The sequence below is a fragment of the Prunus mume genome, linkage group LG5 (assembly GCF_029339155.1).
Source record: "Prunus mume cultivar Tortuosa linkage group LG5, ASM2933915v1, whole genome shotgun sequence".
Classification (NCBI taxonomy): domain Eukaryota; kingdom Viridiplantae; phylum Streptophyta; class Magnoliopsida; order Rosales; family Rosaceae; genus Prunus; species Prunus mume.
This window is the reverse complement of record NC_142702.1, coordinates 7,200,333-7,212,791: the sequence shown is the minus strand read 5'-3', so window position 1 is coordinate 7,212,791 and position 12,459 is coordinate 7,200,333. Positions and strand designations below refer to the sequence as shown.

Below are 12,459 nucleotides of genomic sequence, written 5' to 3'. Positions count from 1 at the left end.
CACCAACACTTGAGTTTGTAACTTTAGTTTGTAATATTGGTGCATTGCATTTTCCTTTTAGTTTGTAACTTTAATTAACTTTGAATTGGATTTTTCTTTTTGGTTGTAACTTTAATTCATTTTGCTTTGTATTTTCCTTTTGGTTTGTAACTTTAAAGGATTTGGAATTTGAATGCTTGAGAAGTTTAACTTTAATTGGAATGCTTGGAATTGTAACTTTAATTTTCTTAGGTTGTGAATGCTTGAGAAGTTGAAGAGATTGCGAATTTATATATGCTTGAGAAATTGAGATTTTGTATTTATTTATTTAGGTTGTGAATTTATATTTTTGTGAATGCTTGAGAACTTACGGTTTTAAACCGTTAATTCGCAGTAACCGACCGCATTTTGCGATTTACCGCCGCATTGCGGTCGGTTTGCGGTTTCAAAAATCACCAAATCGCAAATAGTCGGTCAGTTTGCGGTTTGAGTAAAAATTCGCGGTTACCTAACCGCAACCACCCCTACTTAGAACAACATGATAGTGATAGAAAGGTTCAAAACGACTTAGAACCAAATCTAGAAAATTCCATTTTTTGGAAATTTGCAGTCCGCAAGCCTCACTTTGACTCTCTTTTTCTCCCAATCCTTTGAGTGTTTGAGGAAGCCATTTGTTGGGTTTTAAAGTAAACTTGGTAGGAACAAAACACAATTCGTTTCGTTGAAGGTTATAGAATTTTGATACATCAAACATATGTGCAAAGTTTGGACAACAATATATTTTATTTAGAAAACCAGCCACGAGCCCAACTTTGAAGTTGGTTTTCTCCTTCGTTTTAGTTCCGTTTTGTGTGTGGTTTGTTGGGTTAGAAACTAGAGGGAATAAGCTTTAAAACCATTGCAGGTGTTCCCAATTTCATTAACTTTTGATTGGTCACAAAGTTTGGGTTTTAGTATGAAACAAATATGGGAAATTTGCAGAATTTCTGGAGAAGATGAACAATAACATTAGCCAAGCCCACTAGCGTATCTCAAGAGTAGTGACACGCGGCGGCTGTTCTGATAGCCTCTGAAGCCATATTTTTAGGCCATTCACCTCGATTTCTCGATCCGAGTCCGACGGTATATGTTTTGAGTCAACCGAGGTTGTATGTCGATGCAAATTTTGTTTAAAGTATTGGTTGTTGTAGGGCCCATGAGACCTAAATGCTAACTTTTGGATAACAGGTGTCTTTGGCCTTGTTTCGATGTTGACAGGGCATATGACACAATTTTTTAGATTATTTTGGACAAGATTTGGCCGCTTTGGACCCCGAGTTGGTCCTATGGTCATTTTCATCATTTTCACACAGAATCTTTGAAATGCGTAAGGTTGAGGTGTTAAGTTGAGGTTTACTAGTTTTATGTGAAATAGATTGAAGACTACTCAATAATAATTTGAGCTTGAATTTTTTCAAGATTTGGATCAAAAGTGTAGATTTGATGAATCCGGGAACTTTCGAAGGGTAATTCGGTACTTTGGCTAGCTGGACACGAGATAGGGTTTCTTGATTTCCTAATTATTGGGCTAGTCTTGGTGCTTATATATAATACTATAAATATGAAAATTATTGTTGTTTCGCTCGGTGAATATTATTTGATGTTGGGTGAATATTATTATTTATGTAATTAAGCCTGAAATATTAGTGTTATAATCTGTATTATTATTTCGTAGAGATAAATGATGTTTACGCTGTATTACATATGCATCATAAATACAGTGGTGTTTGGGGTGTGTGTGTCGTTTAAGGTATATCTAAGGAGTGGGAAAATGCCTTAGATATATCTGAGTAAAAATATGGAATATATTCAGGTGATGAAAGCAGGGCTTGAATATATTGAGGTGGTGGGAGCATGGCTTGAATATACTAAGGTGATAGGAGCAGGGCCTCTAATGAAAAGTGAAAGTTGAGAAATTCGTAAACAAAAGAAAAATGGGTTAAGAGACTAACGGGCACTAGGTCATATTTTAGGGTATTCGGAGCCACAATGGTAAAACATATGGTATGGGATATGCATGCTTGTTGCCCTAAGGTATAATTAGTGGGATTAGAAGGGAGGAGTTCATGATATCACCCCATATGCAAATATATTTATCTGGTCTAGTTGCATACTTTACATATCTTGTGTTGTTTGATGTATGACACTTTGATTAACTATGATAGCTAATGTTGAGGAGTTTGATGGTACTCTATATTGGGTATTAGAATGCTCATACCCTAATAGAATGTGCAGGATTCAAGGCAAAGTTTGAGGAAGTGGGTTTCAACCAAGCTACTAGACTTTTGTTGTTGATTTGTGTAATTAATATTTGTAAGTAGTCAATCTTAGTGTGTATTTAACTACGAGATACTGCGACTCCGATTCTATGTTGTTAAGTAAATTTTTTTTATTTGTGGCTCTGTTTCTCAACATATCATGGTTGTAGGATTTTATTCTTATAACTATGGTATGACTCACACCTTGATTCAGGAATATTCCTTATTCTTGAATCGGGTTGTGATAGAAACCCCCTCTCTCTTGTAGTTTAGACTTTCACTTGTATTACAAAATATTTTAATGGATTTTAAAGTATATGTAGTTAGGAATCTATGAATTTTATTTGACTTTCATAAATTCCACATATACTTTGATTGAATTCCGTACGGATTTTAATGAAACTTTCATTTGCGAGTATGTTTCACTTCCCATGTGATCTTACCAAATAACTATTCTTTTTATTAAGGGTTATGAGTAGGTTCTAACTTTTGCTTACGGTCATGGCTTAATTGACTAATATTGCATTGATTGTGTGTTTACTAATCAAGAATCTTAATTTGAATCATGAATTGAATTTCAATTTTGGAGGATTCCTATGTTTACTTCACATCAAGGAATTAAAAAGTAAGTGTGGCCCACACAAAATTAGAAATTGAATTCCTGATTTTGGAGGAATTCAATTCTTGGGTAAGATGTGGTATTTGATTCCTGGAGAACTAACCAATTAGGAATTCTTTTTTTTTTACCCATTATATCCTCACACAATTTTTTAAAATTCCAAATTTGCCATATACTTTAAGCCCAACAACGAGGACATTTTAGTAATTAGAACCACTCCTACCCTAATTCCATATTGTTTAGTAAACAACTACAATAGGGATCCAGAATCTAACTCTCATATATCCATCTGGTTTAGTAAACAACTTCAATAGGAATCCGGAATCTAATTCTCTTTAATCATACTCCTCATCAATTCAATTCATCCTCAATTCAATTTCTCCTAATCCGATTACGGATTAGTAAACATGTCATGACTTGCTTTTAACTTTAATATGGAATTAACTTTGAATTTAGAAATAGATAATTGGATTTTAAGATAAATTCTAATTTGCTACACGGAAAACCTTTAGGAGTTGGTGGCTCCTTATTAGTGGTAGCTGTCTGTGTTTGTGTCCCCCGTTCACCGCCGAACACCCCCTAAAACAGATTTACTTCCTCCTATACATCCCCACCTCTTCTTTCCTTCTCCTCATTCTAGATTTGGCCCCTCCATTAGGCTACATCAACAACTTCTATAAGCGAATTTTAGCGTATAAACTGGAAAGTGTATAGAGCTCTTGCTAGCTCCTGCTCTAGTGTTTGCACCACCACCTTCCACTCTTGGTTTTGGTTTTTTGGGATATACCATGGTTTGAATGGTTGTTGTTTTCTCTATGGTACGAAGGCGAATTCAGTCTTCATGGAGATTGTGAGTCTTGGATGGATGTTCTTGTGTCAATGTACTTTTGTGCTTTCGGGAAATTTGTTTCTCGGCTGCAAATTGGTGGGTCTCTTTGTGCAGTTGTGCTGATTTGTGTGAGGGGAGTGTATCTCCTCTTTTGTGGCTATGTTGGTGCGGTCCCTAATCCCTTTGCTGCAGTGGTTTTGTTTGCTTTTGTTTTGTATTTTATTTTGACTTTATGATGGGGAAGATTCATTTCACTAGACTGTACTGGTTTTTAGTTTGAACTCTCATATGCTTGCTGTTCTTTGTTCCTATGTATTGGCCTTTTAAGCTCTTGTAATCTCTAGTTTTTTTCGCTCCCCACAACTTTGGGGCATGAATGAACTGAGATTGACCACCCAAAAAAAAACCCTTTAGGATGAGGTTTTTTTTTAAATCGATAAAGTTCATTCATTAACCAACCAACAAAATACACTGAGGAGAAAGCAAAAATATGTGCAAACTTGGACCTTTGTGAAAAAAAGCATTAAAAAAACCCCAAAAAAGGAGGAAAATCTTTCAAGGGAAAAAGAGCACCTCCCACTTGCCATCTAATACAAGAATCAGCCATAAGCTTCTAATTTGCAAAAGGCAAAGAAATCAACAATAATGGCTCCTCCTCAATCCATGTAGAAAACCCGCGTTCCTAGTAGCATATAATTAGAAGTGAGATTCACTATTGTATCCAATATAGGAGCCCAAATTATTTTTAAATTAAAAAAAACCCAATATGAAATGGACTTTAGAAACACACCCAAAGCTCATTCTACAACACAACAAAAAGACTTTTAACTTCTTTTAAATTACAAAACTGACATTGATTTCTTAAAACAAACACAACCCTAAAACATCATTAAAAAAAAAAACCCAAAACACTCAATAGGGTATTAAAGTAATTTAATAATCAAAATTAAATTCAATAGGGTCAGCTGTCATTTTTTGGATTTGTTTATAGAAGTTAAATGGTGTACGGTTTATTTATAGTTTTAGTACTAAGAATGGGTATATGACTAAATATCTCTAAACAAAAGTGCTAGTTTTTTATTTATATTTTTAATATTGTTGATCTGCAATTGTGAATATGGTATTTAGAAGGCTTAATTACTTTAGTACTTCATAAATCATGTTCCGAGTCCCACTTTGCTCTTTGAAAATTAATTTGACTCAATATGTCCTTTAAATTGATTGTTTGTGTTTGTGTCTTATTTTGCTTCCTATTCGTAAGAGCATATTAGATCTTGGTTATTTTTGCTACTCTTACGTAATGAAGCATTTCCAACTTTTTACTAGTAACGGTTATGTATTAAGTATTGGTACAAATATCATATGCCATTTAACTAGTCAAGAATCTTTGACAGTAATATATACCAAATTTTTATGATAACAACACATCTATATGACTCAGCTTTGATTAATTGCTATCAGAAAAAAAACAAAAAAACAAAAAAACCAGACAAACAAACAAAACAAAACAAACAAACAAACAAAACAAAACAAACAAACAAAAACAAAAACAAAACACTAAAATCGATTGCACATATTTTTCTACCACCAGAGGCATATAGGCATAGGAAGGAGGCATGGTCCACCATGAGGCATTGGGCCTTTTGTCCACAAAATAAAAACCCAATAACAAATGGGCATAGTCGACGAGTCCATCAGCACATGCATGGCATCAAATCGGTCGAAACCAACCATTAAAACAGCTAAAACGCATTGAGAGGATGAGAAACCATATATGGTTCGACAATTTTGCTTGCTGGAAATGTTGTGGCCCTCGTTACAGTCTCTTCACTGCTAGAAATCGGCTTTGGAAATTGGGTGGGTTGTGTAGAGGAGGAGGAAAGGAAGATTTTGGAGGTTGTGGCGTCGGATTTGGTGGCCGGATGGCGCCGGAAAATCCAGCTGTCGCGACGACGTGAGAGGGAGGAAAGAGAATCGGGGGAGGAGAGAGAGAAAGAAGGTGGTTGTTTTTAAAAAAAATTAGACTTTGAAAAAATTACGATTGTGCCACTGTACTTTCGTTGACTGTAACTTCTTTGTTAAAACTTCAATTTGGGCCCACTACGTGTATACAAACTCATATCAACTAGCTTTACGCAACAGTGCCACTCAAATCCCCAAAAACCTTCCATATTAAAAAGTGACCATAATGACCCTACCCCTAAGGGTAAAAATTGAGATTTCACAAATTAATTAAATAATAATTAATTTGGGTCGGGATGTTACAAAAAAGCCTTATAATTATTCACTTGTGTAATTCTTTTTTCTTTTTATGTATACTATGTTGCCATGCTATGCTCCGTTAATTAAAAAAATGGTTCCTGAAGATGACCATTTTAAGGAAAAATGGTCAGAGATACTCTTTGATTCCCATGGAAGGGAATTTGTCTCCGGCCCCCAATATGCGAGATCACTGCCTTTGAGTTCCATGCAGCTTAATGTACCTCCTGAGAGCCATGCAACCTGGTATACCAATCATTATGGAGTCCCAAATATATAACCAGAATGTACAGAATATATTTCTTGGAATAATGCCAAACCAACTTATCTGAGGCTGCAAATGTCGGTAGTAGAGGAATGAAAAAATAGATTCAGCCTCATGCCATGTTCTAGAAAATGAGCCTTCTCTTAAAGCACTTCCATCCATTTTCCATGGCAAAGAGCAAGGGGAGGCAATGGCTATTACTATTTATGTGAATAGTAGCAACCCTTGCAAAAGGCTTGTGGTGTTTCCATCCATTGCCATGACAATCACAATTCACATGAGATATGAGGAGATGAATTTTTATAGAGTTTTGGTGTGGGAAGTGAAAAATATGACTAAGTATTTATTTTTAAAAAATTCTGAAATTTTTTTTAAAGATTTTTTTAATTTTTTTTGGTTGCTAATGTCATCACGACATCAGCAAACTCAGCTAAGAGTTGATTTTGCCTGAGGGCCAACCCAGGCTGATAGAGCCCACACCCAGCCCGGGCCAAAAAGGCCTGTTGGAACGCATTTCTTCTTCTTGGGCCCACCCTTATCGCTCTTAATGGGAGAAATGCATAAATCTTGAACGAGTTTGTATATTTTTGCTCAAACTTAACTGGTGAAAAATAAAATGTCGCAATGCCCCGTTGATGTTTTGATGTTTCCAAAATTGATTGAAGATACTTTTCTAGCGAGAGCTATTAAGGGGAGAAATGTTCCCACTCGTGCTTTAATCTCTCTCGCCCATTTAGTAAAATTATTGATAAGCCCATGTCCATATTGAACGAGTTTGCTCATGCCACATGCCCAAGAACCAATCCATTTAATTTGCTAGATAATTCAAATTATAAACATTAAAAATATAATTAGAGACAAGAAATGATGAACTATTTGAAAACATTAATAAATCAAACATCCAAACAATATGAAAATTGTCAAACTCTACAAGGTCCACTTCAACTTTTCATCTTTAAACAACTTATTATTTTATATGTGAAATAATGTCTTGCTTTGATTATAAGAGAAGCATATATGTCATATGTACTGATTAGATATCAAGTCCAATATTGTTTAATTAATTTGTAGTTGATATGATAAGGACCCAAGTTCCCTAAAATGAAATACATCAAATATATATTTATGATTAAAAAAATATAAATAATGACATTAGATGTTTCCAAAATTGATTGCAGATGACTTTTCTAGCGCCCATTAATATTCGTGCTCATGCCGTGCCGTGCCTATTTAATGGGCTGGGCTCGTGCCGTGCTGGGCCGGCCCGTCCCGGACATAGGAAGGAGCATCGGTCCACCATGAGGCATTGGATCTTTTTTGTCTACAAAATAAAAACCCCAATAACAAATGGGCAAAGTTGACGAGTCCATCATCACATGTTTAGGCTCCTCAAATACGCCCAGTTAAATTTTCATTCCCAAAGTTATTTATTAACTGAAGAAACTCACTCCAAGTAAATTTCTAATTTCAACTTATCGAACTACATTCGGTTTGATCCCGCTGAGACTACGTAGAAAAAAAGAAAAGGAAACAAGTGAAACAATAATTTAAACATATGCGGGAAAGGCTTGGCTAGTTGTAAATTAATTAAGAGCCAGCGGATTTCCTATTAGGGGACAGATTTCTGGCCACAACTCAGTTAGAGTTGTTAGCAATTAAGTGAGAAAAAACTTTGCATTTTGAGTTTAAACTACCATTTACGCCAATTGATGTTTAAATTTCTTTGTGAATCTGGATTTTTTTATTTTATTTTATTTTCTGCTCTAAAATCAGGGAATGGCGAATAGATTCAACACAAAGAGTTGACTTCGAGCATTTCAAAGAGTTTGGATCTGATTGACCTCTTGGATGGAGATGATGATGATTAATTACCTTGTTTGCAGTGATTTAGGATTATCCCTAATTTCAAATGTCATTTTGAATAAGTTTACCATATATATTGTTCATTAAAAAAAAAGAATGATTAGGGAATAACAACAAAGTGCTAGCCATGGACCAACTTATTCCATATGCAAGATGCAATGCATCAGACACTCACAATTAAACATGTCAACCTTGCCTCCGTACCGAAGTCCACGTGTTCGTTTCACAGTCAGTTCAATTCTCTTAGAAGGTTAATTAACCTTATTTAGAGAAAAAGGAAGAAAGTTAATTAATTGGTCAAAGAAAAGAGGTCTCGCAAATCCACCAGTTCATATTTCATTAATGTCTTACCCCCATGAAATGAAGCATAACAAAGGAAAAAAGAGGAAGTTTAATCCCCTCAAAACTTGGCTAAAACTTATTGCAACATAATATACCACTTTGTGTCTATCTCTCTCCTCACATGATGAGTTACGTGTGGAGAGAGATATACACGAAAGAATATACACCCGACTATCAATTTCTCTTTGAAACCCAAACTAACCATGCATGCCTAAAATGATCTTTTGTAATTAAAATTTTAATGAAGGAACGATCAGCTTTAATTGAAAGCCATAAATTTGTCCGTGGTCAAATGAATCCAGGCCATTAGTTTGAATTTTGAAATATCAAGTTTATGAGAGGTTTATACTAACATAATAATTTTGCAATAAAGATGTGATTTTGAGTGCAATCAAAACTGACACACACACCCATGCTCTATTCAAATCATAGTTTGTCATGCCTGCTTCTTCCTAAATAGCACACACATCAAACACCAAAGGAAGGGTTATAAGCCAGATGTTGAATTAATTTGGAAAAAAAAAATATTAAAACCCAATCAAATACATGTACAAACACATCGACTATTTTTATTCAACATTTTCATAACAATACAAAAGATCTGTGGATGGAAATACAAACAACAACAAAAACCTAAGATCTAATCAAACTCAAATCACGCACTGTGTACTACATGAATTAAAATATAAAAAACAACAACAGCAAACAATGATAAACCTAAAGCTTAAGAGACAGATCTAGGCCAGCAGCATCGGTATCAGATGTTGGAGGTTCGCGGCGGATAAGATCACCAAGGACTGGCCTGTTGATTCCAAAATTCGAACTCGAACCACCAAAGTTGCGAACAGCACCGATTTCCTGATCAAACCTTGGAGCGCTACTAGTTCCTGGAAGCCCTAATATTCCAGTGGGAGCATTAGCATGAAGGCCCTCCAGGTTGAGCCTATCAATAGTGGATTGGAAGTTCAGGAGGCTTCCTGCCCTAGATGACCATGCCCCAGAACCATGGCCAAACCGCCCAAAGCCTGGGGTTGAGGACCATGGATAAGAAGGCTTGTGAATCATGGAATCCATCCTAACCCCAAGAGATCTATTGAAAGATCCATAGAGAGAGGGTGATGAGAAACTTGAATATGGGTTGTAATAAGAAAAGGGTGAATGTCCCAAGACACCTCCCATATTTTCAAGTCCTCCTTGCCGCCTTTTGGCTAAGGCGCGCTCTTGTTTGTGAGCGTTTTGATGCCCTCCCAATGCTTGGGAAGTAGAGAATTCCCTCTTGCAAAAGTTGCATGTGAAAACCCTAGGTTGGGATCTTTTGTCATCACTGCCACGTGGGTTCTCATCTGTGGTCTCGTTGGGTTGAGAGTACCTTGAGACAGGATTTGATGAGCCTGGGTTGGAAGAACCCGGGTTCGAAGTGTTGAACAGGCTGAGTTCAAGCCTCGACGTCGACCCTGACCCGCGAGCAGAGTTGTCGTTGCAAAGCTTCAGATCAAGTCGGAGTCGAGAACTTGGTGATGGCGACGACGATGATCTGACGACTGGTTGTGGCGGTGGTTGTTTTGGGAGTTGTTGAGTATCATCGTCATCAGAATCATCGATGACAATTTTCTCTTTCAATTTCATCTTTATTTTTTGATCAAGATTTTCAGGACCATCTTTTTGTGTTGGTGGTGGGCCATCCGAGGCGGCTGAGATGTTAGAAGTCTCAGAAGTAGAGCTCAGACGTTCTACTCTGGATTCTTCTGCCATCTAGCATAGAAATTTTGGGTTTGATGAAAAGATTTTGGGACATCAACTCCTTTTTATTAAGGGTTTGAGTTAATGCCTTATCGTTCATTTTTGGAAAGAAATCTCATTTTGTTATTGTAATATGCACTTTAATAGCAAAGGATTAAAGTGATGAGTAGGCTTTTCCTGAGATTTGGCTTCATGGCCAAGCTTGCCCCCACAATAATTATATCATTCTCACCATAATTTGCAAGTACCATGTAATTTCGTCTAATTTATTCATATATACTTGTCAACCTTCTATACTAAGTTTTCATATAGGTGGCAATCAGTGCATCGACTTTTAAGTAGCTTTATACTGGATTTGAACAGGGACAATATACTTGGTAATAAGTTACACCATGCATGGAAACCAAGAATATTACATACGAAGTCCACGAATGTTGTTATAGAAAATCAGTGGACTTTCCTTCTGAAGTCAATTTCATATACATCCATATAGTTAGGTGTGAAATTAAGTGGGCAAATGTTAGCGATGGTCGTCTACGTGTGCCACATCAATCAATAGATGCATAGAGTTTGAAAGTAACTCACGTGGCACATGACAATTGATGCAAAAGAGAAAATAACTTCTATTTAAACATATAATATGTGTGGACCAACTAGCACTTAGTACAGGGATACTTCTCATTCCCGTATTAGAAGAGATCTTAATTTCGATTCCTCTTTTTCCTATTAATAAAAAAATAAAATAAAAACCCTAATATGTATGACTAACCCTGACAAAAAAATAAATTGTTCATAAACTTTACCGAACTGTCACAACCTAATATCTTTTCCTCTACTTTTGGGTATTAAAAAAAATATATTTTATATAACATATATGTAGACATTTAAAATTCATTAAAATATCCTTTAGTTAATAAAATTGTTAAAAGACATAATTTGAAAAAGAAAATAGTTGACAAGACGATTTTCCATAAGTATAATTAAGACATAGAATTTGAATTTAACTATTAATTTATATTAAAATTAACATGTTGAAGAGATTTGAAGTCCACTCTTTTTCCCTTCTTCCTAGTTTGGCTTAGCACCATATGTGGAAAGCACAAATCCCGCGACTTATTACAAGGAATATTACGTTAGATATTACAAGGACTTTGAATTGGTTGTGAGTTGTGCGCAGATCTAATATCAACCAAAAATCAAGCACTTGCAGATATGATTTTTACAGCGCAGCGATTAATGCAGACACAGTGAAGAACTAGTTGTTACTTGAGTAACGTAGTATCAAAAACAGATATTATTTCCTAAATTGTATTAAAATATTCATTATTGTAAACCTGGAATTAATATGTATGTACATCAACTTAATTTTGCCTTCCAACTCTGAAGTACAAGTGTGTGATGGAGCATTCTTTGAGGATAAACTTTCTTATTTAGGGTTCGACTTTTTTAAAATTGATGCTCCTATTGAGAATAAGCTGAAAATACATAAAGAAATTTTTAAAAATTTAAAAATCCATGATTTTTTTTTTCTTTTTTGTTGTTGTTGAGAATAATCATTTGATGTTTTTTTTTGTATTTCGAAATTCATGTTATTACTTATAAGATATCTAATCAGTACAATCGATTATAAGATTATTTCGGTGTGTTTAACTTTTTGCCCTCTGCCAATAATGATTGATTAATGAATCATTTCTTGCCTACAGAATTAATCTAAGTATTTTTCTTTGAAAGTCTAGCATGGGATGGGCCGGCACGGCACGGCCCATTTGACACTACGTACTACCATATACCATGGGTGTAAAAAGAGTTGAGTTTTTATATGGGTGTCAATTAGTGCATCGACTTTTAAAGTAGCTTATATTTGGATTTTTAACATGAAAACCAAACTTGGTAATAAGTTGGAGCACGCATGGAAGCCAAGAATATTATATAGAAATCAGTATACATTCCTTTTAAATCAACTGTCCAGATATTGATCTAGGGCAAATGTTAGCATCGGTCATCCACATGCCACGTCAATTAATAAACAATACTTATAGTTGAAAATTCATCTAGAACAAATGCCTAACATCGGTTATCCACATGCGCTACATCAATCAATTCAATATACAATATTTGTAGTTATTGAAAGATAAAGTGTTGTTTTTGCTCCTAATCAGATCTGGATTCTCTGCTTGGATTTTCTCCCTCATGATCTGCTTAACTTTTATTTTTCACATGTCACCTTATTTAAATTTCATCCAAACATTTAGAAGTTGACATGTCA

The 12,459-nt window shown here is 35.3% G+C and overlaps 1 protein-coding gene across 1 annotated transcript; it reads right to left on the bottom strand.

The window, feature by feature from the left end:
- Positions 1-9,170: 9,170 nt before the first annotated feature.
- On the bottom strand, positions 9,171-10,205 carry LOC103330782 (uncharacterized). Its single transcript, XM_008233391.2, has one exon. The coding sequence runs from the start codon at positions 10,203-10,205 to the stop codon at positions 9,171-9,173; it is 1,035 nt and encodes a 344-aa protein (XP_008231613.2).
- Between the last annotated feature and the right edge of the window lie 2,254 nt (positions 10,206-12,459).

What these genes read in the sequence shown, in the direction of transcription:
- LOC103330782 (XM_008233391.2), bottom strand. Translation starts at nt 10,205, where the DNA reads ATGGCAGAAGAATCCAGAGTAGAACGTCTGAGCTCTACTTCTGAGACT.